Source organism: Mycteria americana, assembly GCF_035582795.1.
Source record: "Mycteria americana isolate JAX WOST 10 ecotype Jacksonville Zoo and Gardens chromosome W unlocalized genomic scaffold, USCA_MyAme_1.0 Scaffold_33, whole genome shotgun sequence".
Lineage (NCBI taxonomy): Eukaryota > Metazoa > Chordata > Aves > Ciconiiformes > Ciconiidae > Mycteria > Mycteria americana.
In genome coordinates this window covers 1,110,034-1,137,999 of record NW_027445439.1, presented here as the reverse complement: position 1 = coordinate 1,137,999, position 27,966 = coordinate 1,110,034, and the positions used below count along the sequence as shown (strand labels likewise).

General features: G+C 38.7%; 1 protein-coding gene across 8 annotated transcripts in view; it reads right to left on the bottom strand.

The window, feature by feature from the left end:
- Positions 1–27,966, bottom strand: part of LOC142403077 (tyrosine-protein kinase Fer-like) — a 216,656-nt gene that overhangs the window by 13,825 nt on the left and 174,865 nt on the right. The window contains exon 17 of one of the 8 annotated variants that reach the window (XM_075489221.1): positions 6,741–6,768. The exons of the other annotated variants lie outside the window; for them this stretch is intronic. Within the exon in view, the coding sequence (XP_075345336.1) occupies positions 6,756–6,768 (13 nt within the window). The 3' untranslated portion in view covers positions 6,741–6,755. Of the gene's footprint in view, positions 1–6,740; positions 6,769–27,966 lie in introns of those variants that run through there. 8 annotated transcript variants of the gene reach the window in all.

The window sequence follows — 27,966 nt, the reverse complement described above, 5'->3', positions numbered from 1 at the left end:
AGAAAATAAAAACTACCAATAAAGCTTAAGCCTTTAAATTACTTTAGTGCACTATAATATGGTCTAACTAGAAATTGAAGTTGGTAAACAAATAGTCTATTCATAAATGTCAGATTTCTAGAAAATAACAACTATATTGAAATATAAAATGCATTCACTAGATATTGGAAGGAGGTGTTAAGTGTTTTTAAAAATACTCTAAGTAAGGATAAATACTTATATATATATATGTACACACACAGACACTATTGAGTATAATAGAGTTCCTAATTCAAAATTGCAAATTTATGTACATTATTGCCATCATCCCCACCCTCTAAGAACTTACTTCATAACCGTTATGTACCTGATTTTTTCTAAGTGCTTTGCTAAATATGTGATAGATTGTGGCATGGGTCATGGTAGTAGATGATGGAAAGTTACTGCATCCCATGCAGAATTGCAGAATGGGATGCATTTGGTTCACTAGGACAAATCAAATTGCTTCATCTACTGAGGACTGTACAGCTCAACAAGGAAACCACTGCATGCAGTGAACTTCACCCTCAGTCCCACCCTACACACCTTCATGCTATTTCCTTTTCTACTGCTATTTTTTTCAAGCAAATGAAAGTTGTCCTGAACTCTATAAACACAGTAGCAAAAAACAATCTTAAGGAACTGTTATACAGAAAACTATATTCATATTTTCTCTACAGTAGTTATTGCAAATGCCTTCATATACACATATCTGAAACAAAATTAAGATATAAAGTTTATTTATTGTACAGTCATTTCTGATGAACAAGTGTAGTATAAGAATCAGAAGATTATATTCATTTTTATAGTCTGCAAAATGGTCAGCTACTAATGAAAAAATACACAATTACAATAAGGTATACTTTGAGGTAGATACAAAAATATTGGGCATACTAAATTAGATATATAATTCAATTATTTTTGTAGAAGGGGTGGCAGTAGGACTTTAGGAAGAATACCTTCCCCAATATGATTATGTTTCAGAGACAAACTTTCTATTTTACTTCTTGACCATGATAGAGATCACTCATATCTCAAAGGGCATAAACTGTCCCTTTAGAAGTACAAAAGTAAAGCACGAGCTTTATATAATGTTATCACCTCTTTTTTTTGTTCTAATCTCCTAATACTTGGTATCTGATATGAAGACTCTAGTTTTACAAGTTGAATAACTGTGTTAATTATGAATCTCAATTTTCATTAAAAAAGAAACAGTTTAAGTTAGATGACTCTGAAAAAGAGACTGAAAATTACTTTAGAGTTAAGAAAAGAAATAAAACAAAACCCAGGCTTCCTATTTTCTGAATGTTTTGCATTTTTAAGTGATGCAGTTTTTTTTTTTTTAAATAACGAGACTGGTAATTCTATGTGGAAGAGAGTGGAGCTGATCCAGCCTCCTGCTGTGATGAGTGATAGAGTCACTCCTGATTCTTGGAGCTTTCTCACCTTCCTGTTCTGGGTGCATGTTTATTAGGAAGAAACCCAAGTTGCTACCACACATTATATGGCACCTGTCACCTACAGAGGTAATAATGGAGGAAAATTAAACAACTGTAAACTTACTGCTTGCAGCCCGGAGAAGGCTTCAGTGAGTATACAGATCTATTGACACATTGTAAAACTTTTATCTTCTTTGAGTTTTACTCAGGTAAGTTACCATGTATTCTCCATTTTCCTAGTAAAACAAGATTTCTGTACCAGTTATTTTAAAAGAGGAAAAGATGGGGGTGGTAAACAATGAGCAGTTCCTGAAGAGCAGAACTGAGAACCTGGAAATGGAGCAATAAAACAATATATGATCTATTCCTCCCACCATTTCCCTATTTCTGTGGTTACCTTCACAATGTCTGCATGTGGGACAGAAATGTTCCTATCAGCAGCATCTACAGGTTTTTCATCTGCATTGTTTTTCAACTTTTAAAGAACTTAATAGTTATTGTTTGTATTTTTCTGAACAATTATTTTGATAAAAACTGCATCATAGTAATTTTAGTCTATAATATAGTTGTCTTTGCATTGATATCTCTGTTGATTTTTGTAACACATTTTTCCCATGCACATCTGATAGCATGTAATGTGCTGAGCAAAATGTGAGACTTAGGAATGCCTAATGCCACACACAGGAATGATACCACTGATGGATCGCCTCTTGGATTTCAATATTTCTATGCTAGATGATCTATAGATAAACTTTATTAAAATGAGATGCAGCCATTCCTATGCTCTTGAACTGCCTGAAACACTGCAGAATATAACAGGCACAAATATGTATAAATTTGATAACCATAACATTTTTACTATTCATTAAAAATCTATTTGATATCCAGCCGAATTATAAGGAAAATTAAGTATCCAAAAAGTGATTATCCAGGATGGACCCTGACCAGAATATAATAATCACAGAAGTCCCTGTTTTTTTTTTTTAAATTTTACCCTTCTAGCCTTGTTTGCAATTTGTAATCACATTATTGGTGAATAGATTTGCCTGCTTTCCTGGACCTCTGTTTCTCTGAAAAACATTAAGCTAGAGTATATGGAATATTTAGGGAAAAGAAGGGTGAACAGCAGCTGTGATGGCTCTAATGTAAAATGCATGGAATAGTCATTGCAATACAGACACAACTTCCACGGGACTAAAGTTCTGTAAGTGTCATTTTGAAATGCAAGTCAAATGTAAGTCTGCTTAGCCTTAGTAGTTGGATTTAAAGATGAAAGCAAATCCCAGGGTAGAAACTGGTCTCTAACTCACTACAAAGAAGAAAGTGTGAAAGAGATGAGGCTGGACCATTATGAAACTGCTAATGAAGCTGGAGTTGTGAGCTAAATCTTCCTATATAAAAATAAGAAAGGAAAAAAGTATTTTCCATACAGTTAAAAACAGTCAATGCCTGCTTCTTAACTATTTACTGTAAATATGATCCACAAAGTGAAATCCTGGCTCTACTAAAGTTAAATAACTTAATGGAATCAGGAATTCAACCATTGTTTTAAAACTCAATTTGTTCAAGTATTTGACTATACTTTTTCCAACTTTGTTTAGTTTTTCTAAAGAACACATAATTTCTTGAGAGGAAAGCATTCTGCAAACCTGTTCTGCAAATGAATTGATATAACACAGAGGAGTCATGCATAGAAAAGTGGGGCCAAAGAATTTACAAAACCAAAGCAATTACCTGGTGACAGGACAAACTAAATTCCCTTTTTAAAGTAAAGAATAAAAATATCAATTTCCTTTGGTAGCACATAGTATTTTGGGGAAGCAACCATGGCAACTAGTATCATAAAAAGAGAAAGACATTCTCCAAATCTAAATGCTAATTTTATTTAACTTGGCTGAAGTTTATTTTAGACACACACACACACACAATTCAGAATCTTGAGGGATATGGGCCAGGTGAAGAGTAGAGTCAGGACCCTGAATTTTAGGACAGCAAATGTTCAGTTGTTTAAGGAATTAGTGGATGGGATCCCTTGGGGAAGCTGCCCTCAGGGACAAAGGAGCAGAAGAGAGCTGGCAGCTCTTTAAGGACATTTCTCTTAGAGCGCAAGAGCTCTTGATCCCATGTGTAAGAAATCAGGCAAGGAAGGCAGGAGACCGGCATGGATGAGTAAGAACCTCCTGGTCAAACTAAAGTGTATGAAGGAAATGCATTGGCAGTGGAACCAGGGACATGTATCCTGGGAAGAATATAGGGACACTGCCCGGGAGTATAGGGATGGGATCAGGAAAGCTAAGGCCCAGCTGGAGCTGAATTGGGCGAGGGATGTGAAGAATAGTAAGAGCTTTTACAGGTACATTGAAGAAAGGCTATATGAAGAAAGGCCTATGAAGAAAGGCTGAGAGAGTTGGGGGTTGTTCAGCCTGGAGAAGAGAAGCCTCTGGGGAGACCTTATTGCGGCCTATCAATATATAAAGGGGGCTTATAAGAAAGACGGAGAGAGACTTTTTACCAGAGCCTGTAGTGACAGGGCAAGGGGCAAGGGTTTTAAACTGAAAGACAGTAGATTTAGATTGGACATAAGGAAGACATTTTTTATGATGAGGGTGGTGAGACACTGGAACAGCTTGTCCAGAGAAGTTTTGGATGCCCCATCCTTGGAAGTGTTCAAGGCCAGCTTGGATGGGCCTTTGAGCAACCTGATCTAGTGAAAGGTGTCCCTGCCCATGGTAGGGGGGTTGGACTAGACGATCTTTAAAGTTCCTTTCCAACCCAAACCATTCTATGATTCTATGATATACATATATGCCACAAGTGATAGAATTTCAGGTTCCATTTTCAAACTTTTTTAATTAGATTGCCCAATAATCAGACTATTTTTCCTTTCTTACTTTTAATCACAGTGCAGTTTGCTACATTTATTGGATTATTTAAATCAAGTACTTTTTCTCCTTTACAATTTTATCATTCAGCTTTCTCTGAATGAGAATTTTGCCTATATTTTTGCTTTTTTCTGAATTACCAGTTTATTTACTGCTTTTTAATATCAATATCCAGAGCCGCATGTAGTATTCTCTTCAATGTGACTCACCGCTGCCTCACACACTGTCTATTTCTAGTGCGTGGATACCTATTGTAATTCTTTATGCTAACTCCGAAAAAGGGGTTATGAATGATACGCTATGCTAGATATGAAATGAATTTGTCATGAACATGCATATCAGAATATAAAAGAATTCATCAGTGAAATGAAAGTGGTGTATATAGCCCAGAATTTTAGGGGAAATAAGTGAACAATATTGTCAAGTTTTTGTTTGTTTGTTTGGTTGGTTTTTAATATTAAATCAGTAGCTGCAACTAGTAAATTAGCTGAAGTGGATCTGAATTGTGTCCAACAGGTATGTTTACATTATCAAATAATTCAGTGCAAGAGAAGCAGATAAACAGACTGAAGTAGCTGGTGCTGAGGCTCCTCAGATTTCCATTATATGAAGTTAGAGAGGTTTACTTAGGATTAAATGTAGTCTGGTCTCCTGTGCCAAACATGGTCCCAAACTGTGTGCAGCAAAGCTATCACACAAATTTTGCCTTCCTAAACTGCAGGCTTCTCTAGGGAGCACCATTTTGTCCAGCATATCAGTGCCACATCAGAGCCCTTGCCATCATTGCTCACAAGAGACTCCATATTATTTCTGTTCCTCCTCATGGCATTTTGAGTTACATCATTGTGCCTGATGACTGCCCTACCTCCAGCTCCAAGTTTGGACAACATCTACTGCAAGGCATCAAAACACCAGTAGGAGTGAACTGTGTGAGTTTAAAGCATAGATTAGAACTATCATAGAATAAAACTATCAAAGAAAAATGCTGGCTCACTGTCAAATATAAAAGATTACCAGGCACTATAGCAGTTACTTATAGCAAGACTCCAAAAGGAAGCTGAAGCACTTCAATATAGTGGCTACTTCTTGGTTAAAAAAAAGCTGGAATTGTATGTTTAAGGATGAAAATATGTCTTTCTATTTTACATTGGAAAATCTTCCATAACTTTTAAATTTTTCTGAGGGGTCTCTCTGCTTGACTCTTTCTGAAGCTTACAATGCTCTCTTGTGGTAGGAAAGACAGTTAGTTACAAACATATAAACAGCTAATTTCAATTACAATTCAAGTCCAGCTGTTTTATAGAAGAAAAACAATATACACTGAGAAGTTAAACAAATACTTGTAAATTAAACAAATTAATAAATAACCAAGATAAGTATATCTGTAACCACAGTAATATTATTTCACACTTTAATTCAACTAAAATAAGACAATCGCAGGCATGGGAGGTCCTGTCATCTCAATTTTGTCATTTGTTTTCATGAGACTCAGAATTTCTGTTCAGGCACATGATAATTCCTGATCATTTCAAGCTAGAAAGATATTAAACCCTTATCTATTACTAGTTTTTCATGTAAGCAGTTACTTCAGCTCCCATAAGAATTACTGGAAGTACAAAAGGGAGCAGAGGTACTCCCAGTAAAAGAAAATAAGGAGGGAGTGAAGGTTCATGATTCCATCCATGCCCTTACAAGCAGGATAAGCAAACTAGTCCAGATAATCATGTGCAGGAGAAGACAGTCTACATAAGCAATAATGGGAAGGAAGGGCAGCTTCCTGGCAGTGAATGAGGAGTCAGGAAGGTCTATGATACCAAATAGGCAGGACAGTCAATTCAATCATTAGTAAATGGGAATGGAGATGTTCGTAACCAACTAACTATGAAGAGGTGATATTCATAGCAGGTAAATTTAAAAACTCCTCTTTTGAACATTTATAAGCTTACTCATCATACTGATCTCCAAAATCCAGCCCAGAAATTACTCCAAAAGCAGGAAGCCTTTCTAATCAAGTAACGTTACTTATTCTGCCATCTTAATTCCTATGTAAAGTTTTTCAAAACTGGGACTTGGCCCTTGTTTCACTGATTTATTTTTATTTCCCAGAACCCATGAGATTTGATGAAGTATCTGATATCCAACTTTGCCAGGTTTCTGATCTTTTTCTGGCAGACTTGAGTGACTCATCTTGAATCTGTGAACAACAAAATACTGTAACATTGATTCAACAATTCTTACAGCTCCATGTACCTTGATGATCTCTCTCAATCTTCCAAATCAGTTAACATGACGATAAGACTTTCTTCACTGACTGCAGCCTTGCATAAGGGATTTTGAAATATCCTTTGACAAAGAATAAGTCCCTCTTTCAGTCAGTACTCACAATGGTATAAAAATGTTTCATAAAAGTATGTCCTCACTCTATAATTCTGCCAAAAAAGATAGAAAGAGGCTGAAAACTACAGAGCAATGACAAAAAGTGAAAGAAAATAACATGCGCTTAGCTTACTGTATGTTTTATTTTATTAATTCTAAGTAACTGTGGTTCCTTTAAGATGTATGGTCCAACTGGATTCAATTTCTGATGGATGCATTTGCTCAAATTTGTTCAAAGTCTTTTTTTACCAATATCTATTTGAACTGAATCTAACTTTCAATAGAGCTGAAGATAGATAACCTCACCTAAACTTCTCTCAGCTTTATGAGAAAAATATCTTGATGCTCTAAGATCAACAATAGGTTGGAAAACAGTAATTACTTAGTTATTTGATATGTAGAACTATATGCCATCTATGGTCATGCAGAAGTAATATACCCTCTAAAACATAATGCTTTTCAGTTGGATAAACTTAAAAATCAAATTTTTCATGGAGGCAAACTAAAACCCATTTTATGTTCTTCCTCCATCTTGCTATTTTTCACTGTGTACACAGCCACACACCTACACTGAATATAATATTTCATTGATAAAACTACAGCAATGTAAGGCCCTGAAGCACTTCTGAAAAACCTCTCAAGACACAGGGAACAACTACACTAGAGTAAGGTATATAATCATTGGTATTATCGGGACACACACACACACACCAAACAAACAAACAAAAACACAACAGTGGACAGTATTTATCAAATTCACAAAACAGCTATAAGCTTGTATGCATATATGTGTGTGCAAAAGCAAGTAGAAAAGGGAAATATGTTTATTTTCCTCATAAAAGCAATGTAGGAATTTATTATTCATCATCACTGACATACAGCCTAAGAATTTTCAATTAAAATTAGTTTCCTGTCTGAGACATCTGCGATACACTCCTCTTTGGACTGTCAAGAATCAGTATCAGGAAGCCAATAAATTATTGAACCAATACATTATATCTCAGTGCAGCATATATTTCTTTTCTAGAAACAATAACTAGAAATTTCCATTATAAGGTAAAAACAGGAAAAGTTCTACATTGGAAAGAAAAGTAACAGTGTACATTAAAGAGTGTTTTAGCTTTGCTTAGCAAATATTGATGCATATACTTACTTTTTGGTCAATGACCTATGCTCAGAGAAGAATTCCATACCTCATTTCTGTGGTGACCTTCTTGGCTGCCCTTCTTCCCCCCCTCCCTAATCCATCTACTTCTGTTTTTTTCTTATCCTATGATCTAATTGGTTGTTCATCATCTGCACTAATGCCTCCTTTACCCATTGTAAAAATGAAATCTGGCAATCCATCTTTCTTTTTGCTACAAACTATTAAAAAATAAATCTGTGAAACTACCACCACTACCAATCAGCTGGAACCATGCATTCTTACATCTTCTGGCTATGAAATGTTGGTATTTGATGGTATATACAAGAGGGCCTCTCAACTTTCTGAACAGATTTAATATGAAACTTTGAACTCCAAAATACTGTAAATAGGTAAAAATAAGTAATACTACTGTCACTTCATGGCAACTTGTTAAATAACATATCTGAAGTATAGCAAAAGCAATTATCACCATCTATGGATCTACTTCTTTTCCAGTTGAATTCAATGACAATTTTTTCTGTTGATTTCAGCATGGCAAGTTATATTTAATGCACTTATGTACACACAGAACACTAGTTTTGCAATGTCTTCTGCAATTAGACTTTGCTCTGTGGAATTGGTTCATTTTTCGCTACAATTTAATAGTAAAATTCTTACTACAAAGATGGCAAGCAAACCACTATTTTTTTTAAATACAACCATATAGCTGGTGTTAAAAGCAAATGAATTCACTTCTAATTCATGGAATGAAAGTTCATCTGGCTGTAAAAAGTCTGAGCTTTTAATTTAGTATTCAGTTTCAGTGGGAGGTTAGGACCCTTGGTTGAATAATGATTTCCATTTTTAATGACATGTCTTGATAGTTTTAGATTCACACCTTACCATTTCCTTCCAATTATTATTATTAAAGCTACGATGTTCTCCAAACTTCACTTTTAAAACCTTTCAAAAAGCATTGTTTAAGAAACAGGAGTGGAGTAGATAAGAAAGTGGATAATGGAGCTATTCCTGAAAGAGCATGTAAATGTTTAAATTGTTCAACATTAGGATACATTTTTCTCTCTGGAAGAAATTAGGGAATTTGAAAGTAATTTGCAAATTATGTCTTTTCCTACTCAAAGAATCCAATTTGCACAAAATAACAAAATCTGGAAGAATACGTCTAATGGCATACTGGAACTTCATGTTCTATCTCTTAAAAATTCAATGGCAAGCTCAGGGAAATTAAAATTCCTGTTGAGAACCATGAAAGCTAAGAGTACATAGAACAGCTAAAGGTGAATTCTGTGTAATTAAAATGAAGATATGAGAGAGAAATGTCTAAATGTTCTAGACGATAGCGGCATACTTAGTGTGTTACGTACATGTCAAAAGTACAACATTTTCTTTTCTGTAGTTGCTCTTGGATAAAGTATATAGGTATGTCCTATGACAATAATTCTGTATAACACAAGACAAACTCACATTCTATGAACTTAAGGCTTGTTATTTAAACAGTAGGTGTCACTAAACTTGTGACATTCACCATACAAAGTAATTATATTTCCTCGACTATTCTCCATTGTAATAGGACCATGAGAGTACAGAGAATATTATTTATACCATGTAGGAAAGCTGTAAGATTTTATTGATCACCACAATAGCTTTCTCAAACATTAGTTGTATATTATTTTAATCTTAGTTTCAATATCCTATAGTCTCATTTCTTATTTTTCATTTCTTAATTAAGGACAGCCTCTTGCTCTCATGCAGTGAGTAATTTATTATTCTAAAAAGGTGTTATTCAATTGAAATTACCTGAATAGTACTTGTAAATTCCTAATATTTATAAACAAGAAAGTGGTATTACAGTTAAGAAAAACAACCCTAACATAATTCCATTACAAGCACTCACGATGCTACAGCTTGTTAAACAGAATGAGGGAGACTAAGAAAACTCACATTTCTTTCAATCCTATTTACCTTATTTCTAGCAAAGCTTACCTTTTTTTTTAGAGGGAATCTTCTGTATCAGGGATATCTCATGAGAAAAAGATATACTGACTCAACTCCACAAAGGCAAAAAAAAAATTTTTTCATAATATGCATATTTTATAACAAGAAAAAATCTAAATCTCGTCTGAAATTTCTTATGAATTGTGTTGGCAACCTAAGAATTTCTTCTTATCTCTTATGATGACTCTTATCCTTTCTTTAACAGCTTTTGACATTTAACTTTACTTCCCATTGTATTAAGTCTATAAAACACAAAGGTTTTTAATGCAAGGATTTTATTGTATTTGTTCTTAAATGCAACAAGAACAGCCATCTCGCTACAATAAAAAATAAATAAATACTGTTCTAGAGGAACAGATCACATAACTATATGCATTGTATACAATATTCTACTACAGTATCATACAGTATTCTAAACACATATTTTGAGTTGCTGTTTTGGACCTTCTCCTGAACCTTGGGATCCTAACATGAGTTCCGCATGGCAGAAAGACCTGATCATTATCTGATATTACCAGGAACGTATTCATTGTTACTCACTCAAATATATAAAACCAGAAATACTGTCTTACTAGTAAAACAGTTGTGTTTTACCTATGCTGTAACAAGAACAAATATTATATTCCTGATAAAGAGTTTTGCAAATTTCATTTTCTCATTCATTTCTTATCCAATTATGCAGTGAAACCTGGAAGGGTAGTGACAATGGAACGGAAAAGTAAAAAGCTCTGAACCATCAGAAAGTAACAGAACTTAAAAAGGAGGCTTTAGGTTTATTTTTTGTAAAATTTTCTCCTAAAAATGGTGGATTTTCTTCTAAAATTTCATATTATTTCTAACATTTTACCTGGCATTCTGTTACCAGCCAGGTAGTATAACAAGTTGTATCTTTAAATAAGTTATTTTTTATAGCATATTACTTGCAAATTGTGAAAATTAATTATTTTAGTTCTGAGGCCCCATTTATCAACACTGTTGAAATCCACTATGTCTGCCAAAGCCTTGCCATAGGTCTACTTAGGCTAACACAGGCTCATGCCCTAGCATGGGCCAACACAATATATTCAGATATTCCTTACATCATACTCTGATCATCCAAACCCATGCATCTGCTACTCAAATCAGAAGCCTTCTGAACTATTTCTGCAGCTGTGGCAAAGCTAAATCTGAGATGTGGGACATAACTAATTTGCTTTTAAGCAAATGGGATGAATTTCAAACAAAGCACACAAGGGGAAGCAGTACCAACTCAAGCAACGAATACACGTAGTCTTCATTGGAAAACTGTATTCTCCTCTCTCCCTTTAAAAATCTTTTCTTATTCAGCCATGCCAAAATTTGGAGGTTATTAATAACTTAGGGAAACTTGCAATCCATTTGAAGGAAGTTCACTTTGTATTCAGAAGCAGCTCTTCATCATAGGTCACATCTGCTTACATTATAGTATATTTAGAATTCAATAATCTCTCTAATTTATTTTACTGCGTTTAGAGTATACAACATTTGCAATATTGAATTTAATGGGTTTGGATACTTACATTTCCTATTTTTTTCTCCTTAATACTTTCAGATCAGAATTACACAAGCACATTAAAGAAAAAAACAATTGTGTTGCTAAAACAACATTTCAGACAATCAGAATTAGCAATTCAGAACTGATTCAACTTTAACTGTAAATGGATTACTCTAGGATCAAACCACATTTACCAATGTGGTAGTGGAGACGATTGTAAGTGGCAGAAAAAAACCCTTGAAAATATTTATCTGCAGCTGTCCATTCTTCGTCTGATCTCTGTAATTACCTCACTTTGTTTTTTAAATTAAGATAAAACAGTAAAAGAATTAGTTAACTTTATACCTCTAATATATGTGAGCTCCGTAAAAAAACCCAAATCTAATTGTCAACAACCTATTTATGTGAATTTCATTTTTGGAAAGCATTAGAAGATATTGTGTTTCATTGTTAACAAAAGATTTAGAAAATAAAAAGATATTACAGTTAAGATAAGAAGCACTACAACTATACTCTCCTCCTACATGCTTCTTATTCCAACATAAGGAAGAGCAAACCCAGACTCCAAATTTTTAGTGTGCCTCCAATGTAATGCTGTTTCTGTGCCATGCTCTGTAATTCTCAGTACTACTTCTGATTTGTTTACGAGGGTGCTAATTAAAGGCTCATGTAATGGTGGTTTTTTGTGATGTAAACATCTACACAGAAACTGAAAATGCAAGCTAAACTAGCTTTTTCATTGTATTATATGCTCCATACCAGCTATCAGATAGTAATGTTTTTCAGATTTCAAACTTTAGTGGATGAGGGAAAGGCTGTGGATGTTGTCTATCTAGACTTCAGTAAAGCCTTTGACACAGTTTCCCACAGCATTCTCCTGGAGAAACTGGCTGCTCATGGCTTGGACGGGTGTACTCTTTGCTGGGTAAAGAACTGGCTGGACGGCCGGGCCCAAAGAGTGGTGGTGAATGGAGTTTACTCCAGTTGGTGGCCGGTCACAAGTGATGTCCCCCAGGGCTCTGTGTTGGGGCCAGTCCTGTTTAATATCTTTGTCAATGATCTGGACGAAGGGATCGAGTGCACCCTCAGTAAGTTTGCAGATGACACCAAGTTGTGTGGGAGTGTTGATCTGCTTGAGGGTAGGAAGGCTCTGCAGAGGGACCTGGACAGGCTGGATCGATGGGCTGGGGCCAATTGTATGAGGTTCAACAAAGCTAAGTGCAAGGTCCTGCACTTGGGCCACAGCAACCCCATGCAACGCTACAGGCTTGGGGAAGAGTGGCTGGAAAGCTGCCAGGCAGAGAAGGACCTGGGGGTGTTTGTTGACAGCTGCCTGAATATGAGCCAGCACTGTGCCCAGGTGGCCAAGAAAGCCAATGGCATCCTGGCTTGTATCAAAAATAGCGTGGCCAGCAGGACTAGGGAAGTGATCGTGCCCCTGTACTCGGCACTGGTGAGGCCGCACCTCGAATACTGTGTTCCATTTTGGGCCCCTCACTACAAGAGAGACATTGAGGTGCTGGAGTGTGTCCAGAGAAGGGCAACAAAGCTGGTGAAGGGTCTAGAGCAGAAGTCTTATGAGGAGCGGCTGAGGGAACTGGGGTTGTTTAGCCTGGAGAAAAGGAGGCTCAGGGGAGACCTTATCGCTCTCTACAACTACCTGAAAGGAGGTTGTAGAGAGGTGGGGGTCAGTCTCTTCTCCCAGGTAACTAGTGATAGGACGAGAGGAAATGGCCTCAAGTTGCGCCGGGGGAGGTTTAGACTGGATATTAGGAAATTTTACTTCACCAAAAGGGTGGTCAAGCATTGGAACAGGCTGGCCCAGGGAAGTGGTTGAGTCGCCATCCCTGGAGGTATTTAAAAGACGTTTGGATGAGGTGCTTAGGGACATGGTGTAGTGGTGGTTTTTGGCAGTGTTAGGTTTATGGTTGGACTCGATGATCTTAAAGGTCTTTTCCAACCTGTACGATTCTGTGATTCTGTAACTTTGTCCAAACTGCAGGACTATAGCCAATATTGCAATATAATAGTTCTTCAGTGGACTGCCACATTTCAAACTTGGGAATAGTATTTGTACAGACAAGTTGCAAAGTTGAACACTTAAAAGTTAGGAAATCATGAATTTGCACTATTAGTGCAAAAATACAGCTGTACCTTCATGCTCTGTACTGAATTGGTTTTTAAACTTAACAATATCCATATCAATGGTGAGCCTCATTGCACTCTAATGTGCAATTCATGCAGTAATAGAAGGAACAAAGTATTCTCCTTCATCTAAATTTCTCTCAACCAAAGACTCCCAAGATTAGGGGAGGACTGAAGGAGAAGAGTGGAATTAGAGTTGTGACTGCACATACAACCCAAGAGAGCAGTCAGAAGTAAAGAAATAATTTCTCTCCTTTGAGTCCTTGTCTCTAAGTACAGTCAGACTGCAAGTGTTTCCCAGTTATACTCTACAACACAGTACCTAAAGGAAAGTTCACAGATACCCTATCTGATAAAGACTAAAGGATAATCTTTCCAAAGACAAAATGACTCCTAAAAGCCTGAGCAAAAATATAATTCTCAATGGAAGTGTGACTGGAGCTTCAAGTGGCAATTCCACAGATATCAAGCAGCCAGGTGATGAGTATTCATAGTATGATGAGTATTTAACTGTTAGGAATAAGCTGAAATTAGACACTCTGAAGGTCCCAAAAAGAAAACCAAGTGGGACAAACTAGATTGAGGAGTTCCTTGATCCTTGGTCCTGCCTTATCAGTGAAGGGACCGGGGGGGGGGGGAGGAGGGGAGCGTGCATGAGTGCTTCTGACCATGGCATCAAGAATGCATTTGATATTGATCAAAGAGCTAGCCTCTGTTACAGTAGAATTTCGGACACTTCTGTTCATTTTTGAGGAAAAAAGATTTGTGTCTTCCCAGACACAATTCTGAAAGATTTAGATTAAAACTTCCTCTTGAACTTGCACTTCCCTGCCTTTTGATGAAAAAAATATGGATAATGCCATCTGTGATTATCTGAATATGCTGTCTCAAGATCAACAGAAGGAAGACATGACAAGCTTGCCCAGCAGCTCTGAGCTGTCAGAACTCTGAGCTCTGTGACACTGATAACTTGCACGTGTTACTAGGTGACTCAACTCTCTGAGCCACAAGAGTAGTATCGGACATTGCCATTCTGGACAGTGTTATGAAAATGAAAGGACATTCCTATGCAAATACAATACAGAATTAGCCACCACTGCAGGGATAGGGGGCAGAAACCTACATAAGCATTGTGTAGCAGACTTTCAGTCATTAGACCAAGAAAAAATTCTGAAGCCCTCTCATCCAAAAGTTTCCCATGGGAAGTCATTTAGATACATGCGGCCAGATGCTCCAAAAGGGACAGATTCCTATTTTTTTTTTTAAACTTAAGACCAAAACTATTTTGTATGCATAATGAGGTTTGTTAGTGTAATGGGTTTACCTGACAAGGTTTTAGTGTGTGTGTGTGTGTGTGTGCTGCAGGGGTGGCTTCTGTGAGAAGAGACCAGGGACTGGCCCCATGTCAGACACAGCCAGTTCTAGCCAGCTCCAAAATGGACCTGCCACTGGCCAAAGCTGAGCCAATCAGTGACACTAGTGGCACCTCTGTGATAACACATTTTTTAAAGGGTAAAAAAACCCTGCACAGCAGCTGTGAGAGAGGGGAGTGAGAAAAAAAAAAGAAACAACTGTGCAGACACCAAGGTCAGTGAAGAAGGAGGGGGAGGAGGTGCTCCAGTCATTGGAACAGAGATTCCCCTGCAGCCCATGGTGAAGACCATGGTGACGCAGGTTGTCCCTCTGCAGCCCGTGGAGGACCATGTCAGAGCAGATATCCACCCTGCAGCCCATGGAGGAGCCCATGCAGGAGCAGGTTTTCTAGCAGGAAATGCAGCCCATGCAGGAGCAGTCTTATCCTGAGGGACTGTACCCTGTGGAAAGGACCCATGCTGGAGCAGTTCTTGAAGAACTGCAGCCCATGGGAAGGACCCACATTGGAGAAGTTCATGAAGGACTGTATCCCGTGGGAGGGACTCCACGCTGGAGTAGGGGAAAAGAGGAAGGAGCAGCAGAGAGGAAGTGTTATGAACTGATCACAACCCCCATTCCCCATCCCCCTGCACTGCTCAAGGTGGGAGGAGGTAGAAGAGTCAGGAGTGAAGTTGAGCCTAGGAAGAAGGGAGGGGTGGGGGGGAAGGCATTTTAGTTTTGCTTTTGTTTCTCGCTATCCTACTCTTTTTAACTGTCAATAAATTAAATTAATCTTCTCCAGCTCAAGTCTGTTTTGCCTGTGCCAATAATTGGTATATGATCTCCCTGTCCTTATCTTGACCCACGAGCTTTTTCATCGTATTTTCCTCCCCCATCTTGCTGAGGAGGGTGAGTGAGAGAGCGACTTGGTGGGCACCTGGCAGCCAGCCAAGGTCAACCCACCACAGTTAGTCATGAAGACTATCCTGAGAAAGGAATACTGGGTTCCAACCTATTAGCTTCCGATGCAGCAGTAGGCATCAGGTGAAGTTTCTGAATATTCACTTTCAGATTTAGAGAACCCAGATAAATTACAATATCTTTATAAAGGCCCTCAATGACATTAAAGACTAAAGGGCAACCCTGATAAAGGTAGTATTGAGCTGTGAAATAAAGACACTTTTGTTGTGAAGACCAGATCAATTTGTAGAAGAGGTGTTTTGCAGGTTGCAAAGCATGAACCACTGCAACTGAATAATCTCTAACAGAGATACCAACTTAAACTTTTAATAAAGGCATTCAAATTTCTTAAATTAAAAATAGGTCTTCAGTGTCTCTCTACCTAGAAAGTACTTGTTGAAAATCTTTTTCCTCTAAAACATGGAGAGACCACCTTTACGGTCCTACAAGCAATGATGGAATTTTCTGCTGAAACAGGCTCCCGTGAGAGGAGCTCCTGAAAAAGGATGGAAGACTGTGTGAGCAGTACAGACTGACTTATACAGAAAGTAGGTAGACTGCAAAAAAATAGTTTCAGCCAATGATTATCTTCCTACATTTAAGCTAGTTAGACTATATATAAACAATTATAAGAGTAAAATGTAATGCTAAAATGCAAAAATAATTAGAATATGTTTTCTTGAATTTTATATTCATTAGATGCATATCAGACATAAACTGTTTTAGAGATTCAGGTCACTACATAGTACATGAACTTTAAAATAAGATACTAACTTAGCATGCATGCTTTTATTTAGACACAGATTACAATGCAGCATTGCGCTGCCAAAAGTTTAAATGCTTCAGATAGTACATGTTTAATTGTTTGGCTCTTCATGTTATTTGTAAAGGAAATAGGTTGAGCAATAAAAATTTTCCATCAGAAGATTAAAATTATTAATGAATGACTAGGAATTATACAACTCAGTAGTTTAAATGTTCAGGAAGTAAGCAAACTGGAACTGTATTAACAGAAGAACAACTTTTCCAATGTTATTTACATAAATGAAAGACACAGTAAATATAAGAACAGCTCATAAAGGGAAGAGAAACCAAATGAAATGTTAGTTTGTTGAGTTGATCCCTGAGCAGTACAGCAAAAGTTTATCAACAGCATCATTTCAAATCACCTGTTTAAAATCAATAATTTCCAGTAAGATATTCTAAGTACATCTATTTTTAAAACCTGAAACCTGGTCTATGATACTCCAGTCTATTGCTATATGGCAAACAGAATGAAATGGAACAGTGTTCGCCTGCCTCTCTCTCTTCCTAGATGAAAATAGTCGAAGAGCACCATGTTAATTATTATAGGGTTGGAATTACCACACTTCAAAGTGCACACAATAGGGTGAAAACTACTAAAAATAATTTTCTGGAGTATTACAAAGCACTGACATATTCACATTGTCTAACTCTGCTTAAAATAAATGTTAAGGTCCATAATATAGTTTTAATAGCCACTGATGAATTAAGGTTCTTGTTCAGAAAGACTACCTCAATAGCAGCACAGAAACAGGTTGCTCCCTTAGAGCACAGAAACAGGTTGAAGACTCCAAACACCTTGGTACAGCATTAGCAGAGCATCAGCACACACTGCAGCCTTTAGACAGGTGCAGTGTTCCTTTGTTGCACTAGAAGCAGAGTGCTAAGTGGTGTGGAGAGGGGAGCAGCACCATTGTTTTGGCAACAGTCAACACTTCCTTGTTTTGCTTAGCAACAACTAGGAGTCCCAAGAGCTGCTCTCCAAATCTTTTTTTTTTTTTTTTTTGGAAAGAGTTAGCAGAGAGGTCCTCAGCCACCCACAATAGGGCTAGGAGAAGGAGGGCTTCTGCAGCTTTCCTGTATACTTGCTGCAAGTCTGTGTCATTTCTCTATGTAAATGTAATGTACTTGTAATAGTTCTTCCATTAATAGTTGTTATGATTAATAGACCAAATTGAAAGTAATCAACAACCTGTGTAAAAACTGCAATGTTATAACTGCATGGTTTCTTTATAATCTAATAAAGTCAGAGGAAATTCTTTTTTAGTGAAAAAAAGTTATTAGGTAAGAAGCGATACAGAAGTTTTCATAAACGATATGCATAGTAAGAAATGAAAGCTCAGTACATGGTACTGCAATGTGGCAATCAAATTCAAAATTTGACTAAAAATTATTTTATAGATATGAGAGTGAATAAATTTGTGGGGTTTTTTTTTAAACAACATACGTATATTAAGTGGCCAAGAGAAAGTAACAGTTCTTTCATCAAAGTTCACATTTGCAGTTTTGACTTTAAACAGAATGGTAATTTTTTTAATGTTCATATTGTAAAAAAAATTATGCTTTGAAACATAGTTTTATATAGAATGGAGACATCATCTTATGAATAATTAATATTTAAGCCTTATTTATTACATTTATGTGCTGTTTCAACCATACCACTGACAATAATTCTCTGAAAGAATTATTGGCTGAAGCATGATCAACTATTATTGTTAACCACCAACAGTATAGACAGAATGTTTTGATTCAGTAATAAATGATTAAATGTTTTCTAGCTATGAGAAAAGGTACAGAAAAGGAACTTTGCATGATGAACTTTAATTTTTTACATGCATTGCTGAATGAATCATAAAAAGCTAATTAATAATGACAATAACTGTACACAGAAGTATACAGACAGAAAAGACTAATAAATTTTCAGAGGATCTGCAACTTAAGTTTGTATAATACTTTTCCAAAGAAAAAAAAATACATAAATTTAATCATAAATATAATATTTCCTCCACTACTGCTTTCTTTTATAAAGTCCTTAATATTCCCTCAGGAAATTTTATGAATTATGGGAGTGGATATAATCTTTTAAGGAATTACAGCTTGCACAATAAACCTTAATGAGTTTATGTAGTTAATAGAAAGGCAAACTCATTCCACGGAAATGTAGTCTTTCTTCATAGTCATCACCAGCACAGAAAATTACAGAAACTACAATAAAGATCTTGGGTATTGCAATATCAACTTTTAAGCACTTTCTGCCCCAGGAGGAAATGTAGTATTCAAAGAAACACGTTGTGCTTGAGGACAATAAGGTACTTTAGAACAGAACTAAAACAGCCATTCTACTGAGAACTGAATTGCTTGGAGCCAGCCAAAATTAGGCACTAGGCACAGACATGTATTTAGCTCCTATCCTCTACAAGATTTAGGTACAGAAATCAAGCAGGGAAGTTCCTCCATCTCCTTAGGAAGAAGACCTGCTCAACTTTGGAGTTCAAACCAAAATCTCCTATTTCCCAAGAGAGTTAGATCCCTACCAATATATTAAACTGAACAGGATCTACACTAAACTGAATAGGAACACATTCTTCATGTAGTAACAACTGAACCACTAACCCAGGGAGAAATAAAAGGTTCAGAGTAAATAAAAAAGAAGCAGTAGTGATACGAATAACAACATGGAAGAACTGGACCAAAGAGCTTGATCATCTCACCATGGAATACAAAAAAAGAAGCAGTAGTAATTTGAATAAATATATGGAAGAACTGGACCACAGAACTCGATCATCTCACTATTGAATAAGTCTTCTTTAATTCAAGATATGAGAGTCTTCCAGAACATTAACTCTAGTGACTGAAAGGAAAGCTTGAGTAAAGAATATACCTTGATTGCTGTTTGTACCCATCTTCTCACATGCATGGTGTGTATAAGGTAAATAAGTGATTTGAATCTGATACCAACTTTATGCTTGTGCTGGTTTTGGCTGGGATAAAGTTAATTTTCTTCATAGTAGTTAGTATGGGGCTATGTTTTGGACTTGTGCTGAAAACAGTGTTGATAACACAGGGATGTTTTAGTTACTGCTGAGCAGTGCTTATGCGGAGTCAAGGCCTTTTCTGCCTCTCACACCGCCCCACCAGCAAGTAGGCTAGGGGTGCACAAGAAGTTGGGAGGGGACACAGCTGGGACAGCTGACCCCAACTGACCCAAAGGGATATTCCATACCATATGATGTCATGCTCAGTATATAAAGCTGGGGGAAGAAGAAGGACGGGGGGGTCGTTCAGTGTGATGGCATTTGTCTTCCCAAGTAACCGTTACGTGTGATGGAGCCCTGCTTTCCTGGAGATGGCTGAACACCTGCCTGCCCATGGGAAGGAGTGAATTAATTCCTTGCTTTGCTTTGCGTGACTTTTGCTTTACTTATTAAACTGTCTTTATCTCAACCCACGAGTTTTCTCACTTTTACTCTTCTGATTCTCTCCCCCATCCCGCTGCGGGGGGAGTGAGCGAGCGGCTGTGTGTTGCTTAGTTGCCGTCTGGGGTTAAACCATGACAATGCTATATCTGGCAGATGCATAGTTGAAGGCTATTGCTGATAACTTCAGTGAAAAACTGGCACTGGGAATGTTAATTAACTGATTACTTTTAAGATTCAAACTTTTATTATAGCGTACTCCTAATAATTCATCTTGAATATTGTTTACATTATTTTAAAAAATAAGCTGTTTTTTAATTTGTTTGTAAACCACTTCAAGAAGGGAAAAATCAATTTACTTCTCAAGTAAGACAGTGAAACTATACAAAACACTATCAATGTGCAAATTAATTAACAGAAAAAAGAAAAATATTTCTGCTAGTTTCAATTAGAATCATATATGTTTTACTTGTAGATACAGCTGGAACAAAATTTTCATACAGAAATAATATTTTCAAAATCTAACTGTCCCTTTGATTTTAAGAGGTTTTACTGACTATCAAATGATAAAAATGGAGAGAAAACAAAAGGTAACTGTTTCTATCAATATTAAAATATCTTATCCAATAATAATTTGAATTATTTTCATTAAGAGAAGATGGTGGGTAAGCAGAGGGGAAAATAAAACAAACAACAAATATATTCAAATTCTCTGAACCTGCATCTTTTCTCCTGTATTGCCACAGGGTTGGTTTGGAAACTAAAAATAAATTATGGACAAATGCATTCAACATATGCAATCAAATACTGGAAAAGAAGATCAGTCATAAATGCTTATCGAACCCACTGAGATTATCACATGTGTATGCTAATCTTGTTGTACTGGGTGTGGCTGGGATGTAGCTAACTTTCTTCATAGTAGCCTGTACGTTGCTGTGTTTTAGATTTGTGAATAAAACAGTATTGATAACACACCAGAGCTTGGCTGTTGCTGAACTGTGCTTGCACAGTGTCAAGGCCACCTCTCTTTCTCACTCTGCCACCTCAGGGAGTAGGCTGGGGTGAGCAAGAGATTGGGAGGGGACACAGCTGGGACAGCTGACCCAAACTGACCAAAGAGATATTCCATACTATATAACGTCATGTTCAGCAATAAAAGTGGGGCGGGGGGGGGAGTTTTCCCAAGGTAGCTGTTGCTTGGAGACTGGCTGGGCATCGGTCTGCTGATGGGAGGTGGTGAATGACTGCCTTTGCATCGCTTGCTTTTTTCTCTTTTTTCCTTCTCTTATTAAACTGTCTTTATCTCAGTCTATGAGTTTGTCTTGCTTTTGTCCTTCTGATTCTCTCCCCCACCCTGCTGCGAGGCAATGACCGAGTGACTGGGTGGGGGCTTAGCTGCTGGCAGGGCTTGAGAGGTTAGAGATAAAGACAAATTTGATCAGAGTGCACTAGACTGAATTTATAGTTGTTAGACCTGTTTATCTGTTACTTGCTGTTGCTGTGTGCAATGTTGACTTGTTTGTTCATGACACTGTTTTATTTGTTCCCTCACCTGCTCCGTGGTGTGCTCCCGCTCTTGCTGTGCATCAAAATCCAAGGCTTGTTAATGGCTGCTTTCGGCTTTTGCTGTTTGCTATGCTGTTTATTGCTTTGTTTTGCTTTGCCTGGGAGAGCTATGATAAAAACACCTCCCCCTTCTTCTCCGGGATAGATGTTTCCTGCCTTGTTACAATGGTCTTCAATTTCTTGAACATGCTCGTATTGGTGTGTGTCGTGAATCTGATTTCAGCTTTCCCTAAGGTTAACCAACTAGTTGGGAATGCCACACAGGGATGTGCCCTGAGGTAGTCTGGTCATGGGTGGCAAGGCGCATGGGAGAAATTGAGCAGGTGCCTAGACCAGTTTTCACCTCCAATGGTGTGGGACTTCACTCCCCAACAGGCGTGGAATCCTGTTGAAGTGGCAGAACACTTGAAGAAAGGATGCCTTGCCTTTACCAAAGAGATACAACTTCTTGCACTGTGCTGGGGCCAGGCCTATGCCTACCGAGCCTGTGTCTGTGTGGGCAAGAGGGTCTCTGGATCTGAGGCCTTACAAACAGAATCTGTGGCTAAGCCAGAGACCCAAACATCAACTATAACAGTTGCTCCTATATTCAAGAAGAAACAATGGAAGTGCAAGTCAACTTGGTTAGTAAGGGATGAAGAAGCTCCCCCTGAGCGGGAACAGGAGGAAGAATCAGAAGAGACAGCTTGTTCTGCAGCAGAACAGCCGCAAGAACAAGAAAGGGAAGAGACAGAAATCATAATCGAGTCAGAAACCACCCGGTCCCTATCCCTGAGTGAGCTGCGAGATATATGGAAAGATTACAGCCATCATCCAGGCCAGAAAATTATCACCTGGTTGCTCCGATGATGGGATACTGGGCCCAACAGTCAGGAATTAGAGAGTAATGAAGCCTGGCAGCTGGGATCCCTCACTAGGTACTCGGGAATCGACAAAGGTATCAGAAGAGGGGCAACAATCCACAGCCTCTGGAGGCGGCTCCTGTCAAGCATGAAGGCAAGGTATCCCCTCAAGGAAGATCTTGTAAACTACCAAGGCAAGTACTCTATCACAGAGGAAGGTGTCCAGTATCTGAGGGAATTAGCAGTGGTGGAGGTGATCTACAGCAACCTGGACAACAAACAGGCCTCCAAAGATCCGGATGATGTCCAGTGCATGCGGTCCATGTGGCGGAAGGTGTATAGAATGTACCAATGTCATATGCCAGCACCCTAGCAATAATAGATTGGACAGATTGAGGCACCAAATGTGGATAGACTGGCCTGCCAGTTCCAGCAATTCAGAGAATCTCTCTTCCTCCCCAACCCTACAGGCCTATGTCTCAGGCCTATCTTGACTGTCCCAACAGGTCTTCCTCTTTACCCATACATGCTGGCATCTCAGCTATCAAGTGTCACATGGAGTCTGTCTTTCCCTGATCAAGGGAAAGGGAACCATGAGCGCACACCATGTGCCCTGTTGTTTTATCTGCATGACCACAGGGAGAACATGAAGTGAGACGGTGCACCTACCTCAAACCTAGAAGCTCCTATATATGCAGTGTGAGGAGAAATAGTGGGCAAAAAGGGTCCATTGGTGAAAATAACCCATGATTTGAGTTGTACAATGCCATAGTTGTATGATGCCATAGTTGTATGTCAAGTACTACAGCAGGAGCCATCCGAACCAATGGAGGATGAACTTTGTAAGGAACCGAGCAAGTGCAGCAGTGATGCAACCTGAGCTGGTTTCAGCTCCCAACAATCCAACACAACACACCATCTTTCCTGTCCTGAATGACCATTGCAACAGATGGAGCCCAAGTCATGGACTAAATGAACTGAATGGACATTTGAATGGGGATGGCCCTATAGACTAAGGGAATGATATCAGTGCATATGTCAAAGGATGGGGAAGGGCGTGGTGGTGGTTGATAAGAATGTATTGAATACTGTAGGACCTGAACATGATGCAAATGGTATGGAATAAGGGGTGGAGATTGTACTGGGTGTGGCTGGGATGGAGTTAATTTTCTTCATAACAGTCTATATGTTGCTGTGTTTTAGATTTGTGGCTAAAAACAGTGTTGACAACACACCAATGTTTTAGCTGTTTCTGAACAGTGCTTGCACAGCATCAAGGCTTTCTCTTTTTCTCACTCTGCCCCCTCAGGGAGTAGGCTGGGGTGGGGAAGAGATTGGGAGGGGACACAGCTGGGACAGCTGACCTGAACTGACCAAATTGATATTCCATACCATATAACGTCATGCTCAGCAATAAAACTGGAGAGGGGGGTGGTGGAAGGGAAGACTTTTCTAAAGTAACCGTTGCTTGGAGACTGGCTGGGCATCGGTCTGCTGGTGGGAGGTGATGAGTTTCCATCACTTGCTTTTTTAATTTCACTTATTAAACTGTCTTTATTGACCCATGAGATTATCACTGATAATGATAACTGACATTATCATCACATCTCTATGCTAATTTTGTGTTTCTAATTAAGAGAAAAAAATGGAACCATCTAAACAATAGCATGTTTTAAAAATGAAAAGCAAGAAACAATTTGTCAAACTCTAATTAAATGGAGATGAAATAACTGCATACTTTTGTATATCTTCAACCACTCCTTTTATTTCTTTTAATAACATCTATTCATGCAGCTTTCCTTATTTAAGCCCACTGATTTCTGCTCTTTAATCAGCACAGAGAGAGCAAAAACCTAGTGATTTCTGGAATCTAGATGAGATGAAAATGCAGATCAAAGAATCGTTCATGTGTATTAAGCATTCTAAGCCTGACAAATTTAAACTTTATATCTGCACCTACTAAAACACCATAGCACACATGAAAATAGAAAACAGAGAGCAGATTAGTTGTTGCACTGCCTCAACTGCTGAAAGACTAAGCAAAAGCATGACTGAATTGGCAATTCAAAAAAGCCAGTTCATATTTAAATATAACTTTTAAATATTAAAACTAACTATAGCCAGTGCACTATAACTAAAAAGTAGCATTAAAATAATTTTAATAAGGTGCTGAGCAGTCTTTAGTGTCACATTAACAGCAAATCAAATGCACATGCTACTATAAATAAGTCACCTAAATTACTAAAAAAAACCAAAAAACCCCCAAAATCCCCCCATACACCAGGGTTCCAAACAAATCTTTAAAACAACAAATAGGAGTACTGCATAGCATAGTAGCAAAGCAATTTCTTTTTTATTGCAACCTATACAATAGAAACCATTTCTAATTAAGTATTATTTAAGATCCTTTTTTCTTGGCCAAAATAGTAATCAAAGCCTTTTGACTTTTAATTAAAAAAAAAAAAAATTCTGCTACTTAGTCTATTTTGTCTCTATTTAATTTTCTTACCTTTTTTGTTTTCTCTAAAAGAACTACTGCTAATGATGAATTTCCTGATAAGCAAGTGTTTGTTGTTCTTTTAAAATTTTTTTTCTTTTTTTCATAATGCTGAATCTTCTTCCTAGTATAAATTTAGTTGTTCCATTCTAATCTACATGGTCTCAACATTAAATTTATACATGACTAGATTGCATCCTTGTTTTATCTGACCCATAAAGGAGGGAACAAGGGCTCCCATATTCCTTGTACAAACCATACAGTCACACATTTGCACCTTCAGTGCTCAAGTAAGGAGGGGCTGAAACTAATGAGGTTGAGTCCTGTACACCTAAGAGCTTTCTTACAAAGCACTAGAGAGTTTGACTTTTCTCTGGTAGCCTGTCACTCTCTTATTTAATATATTTGCAGCATAGCACCAGAGTGCTGCACCCAGTAGTGTGCAATAGGTTCAAAGTACCCAGCAAGTAAACATTCTGTGCTTCTGTGGCAGACATATCCAAGGTTTCTAGACAACAGGATCTCCAACCATTCCCCAGGGTGCCCAGAAATCCTGGGCAAATGTTCAAGCTCCTCAACATTTCAAACAGAGAACATACCTAGAAAATTTTTATGTATGCTAATCCTAATAAAATGCAATTTAGTCTTTGGTAAAACATATTTTAAAATTTCATGAGCTACTTTCCTAGAGTGAGCGTTTGCCAATTAACCTGTTAGTAACTCAAAAAAGCCCCAATAATTATGTAGTGCCTGTAGTATTACTACTAAAAATCACTAAACTTGGTTGTTTGTCATCCTGATTCAAATTTTTTCATTATATTTTCCTATCAAATTCAGAACAATTAGCTCATAAATATAAGCATACACTATGTCCAATAGAAGTCTGAAAAATCTTAAAGATCCCAGAAAATAAGATTGTTAAAATAATACTGGAAATGCATATTTTGAGTTATTAACCTGTGTGTTTCATAAAAGTAAGCAGTGTTCCTGAAGATATTATTTGACTACTTGGTTGTGTTTTGAAACTGCAACTTTCTTCAGGATATGTTTATTAAAAATTTTGTTTCTGCCTTTAATTTTGTTTCTGCCTTTGATCGCTAGCCCTTGTTATGTGGGGGACTTCAACCTGCCGGATGTCTGCTGGAAATACAATACAGCAGAGAGGAAACAGTCCAGGAGGTTCCTGGAGCGTGTGGCAGATAACTTCCTGACGCAGCTGGTGAGTGAGCCACCGAGGGAAGGTGCCCCGCTGGACCTCTTGTTCACCAACAGAGATGGACTTGTGAGCGATGTGATGGTTGGAGGCTGTCTTGGGCAGAGCAATCATGAAATGATAGAGTTTTTGATACGTGGAGAAGCGGCGAGGGGGGTCGGCAAAACTGCCACCTTAGACTTCTGGAGGGCGGACTTCAGCCTGTTTAGGAGACTGGTCGAGAGAGTCCCCTGGGAGGCAGCTCTTATGGGCAAAGGGGTCCAGGAAGGCTGGACATTCTTTAAGGAGGAAGTCCTAAAGGCACAAGAACGGGCTGTCCCCAGGTGCCGAAAGACAAGCCGGCGGGGAAGAAGACCGGCCTGGCTGACTAGAGAGCTCTGGCTCGAACTCAGGAGAAAGAGGAGAGTCTATGACCTCTGGAAGAAGGGGCGGGCAACTCAGGAGGACTACAAAGGTGTAGCGAGGCTGTGCAGGGAGAAAATTAGAAGGGCCAAAGCTGAGTTAGAGCTCAGTCTGGCTGCTGCTATAAAAGACAACAAAAAACACTTCTTCAAATACATTAGCAGCAAAAGGAGAGCTAAGGAGAATCTCCAGCCCCTAGTAGATGTGGGAGGAAACACAGTGACCAAGGATGAGGAAAAGGCTGAGGTACTTAATGCCTTCTTTGCCTCAGTCTTTATTAGCAGGGCCGACTGTTCTCTGGGTACCCAGCCCCTGGAGTTGGAAGATAGGGACGAGGACCAGAATGGAGCCCCCATAATCCAGGGGGAAATGGTGAGTGACCTGCTGCACCACTTAGACACTCACAAGTCTATGGGGCCTGATGAGATCCACCCGAGAGTGTTGAAGGAGCTGGCAGATGTGCTCACCAAGCCCCTTTCCATCATTTACCAGCAGTCCTGGCTAACTGGGGAAGTCCCTGCTGACTGGAGATTACCTAATGTGACACCCATCTTCAAGAAGGGCCGGAAGGAGGACCCGGGGAACTACAGGCCTGTTAGCCTGACCTCGGTGCCGGGGAAGCTGATGGAGCAGATCATCCTGAGTGCTATCACACGGCATGTAGAGAATAACCAAGGGATCAAGCCCAGCCAGCATGGGTTCAGGAAAGGCAGGTCCTGCTTGACCAACCTGATCTCCTTCTATGACAAGGTGACCCGCCTAGTGGATGAGGGAAAGGCTGTGGATGTTGTCTATCTAGACTTCAGTAAAGCCTTTGACACGGTTTCCCACAGCATTCTCCTGGAGAAACTGGCTGCTCATGGCTTGGACGGGTGTACTCTTCGCTGGGTAAAGAACTGGCTGGACGGCCGGGCCCAAAGAGTGGTGGTGAATGGAGTTTACTCCGGTTGGCGGCCGGTCACAAGTGGTGTTCCCCAGGGCTCGGTGTTGGGGCCAGTTCTGTTTAACATCTTTATCAATGATCTGGACGAAGGGATCGAGTGTACTCTCAGTAAGTTTGCAGACGACACCAAGTTGTGTGGGAGTGTTGATCTGCTTGAGGGTAGGAAGGCTCTGCAGAGGGACCTGGACAGGCTGGATCGATGGGCCGAGGTCAATTGTATGAGGTTTAACAAGGCCAAGTGCAAGGTCCTGCACTTGGGCCACAGCAACCCCATGCAACGCTACAGGCTTGGGGAAGAGTGGCTGGAAAGCTGCCTGGCAGAGAAGGACCTGGGGGTGTTTGTTGACAGCCGCCTGAATATGAGCCAGCAGTGTGCCCAGGCGGCCAAGAAGGCCAATGGCATCCTGGCTTGTATCAAAAATAGCGTGGCCAGCAGGACTAGGGAAGTGATCGTG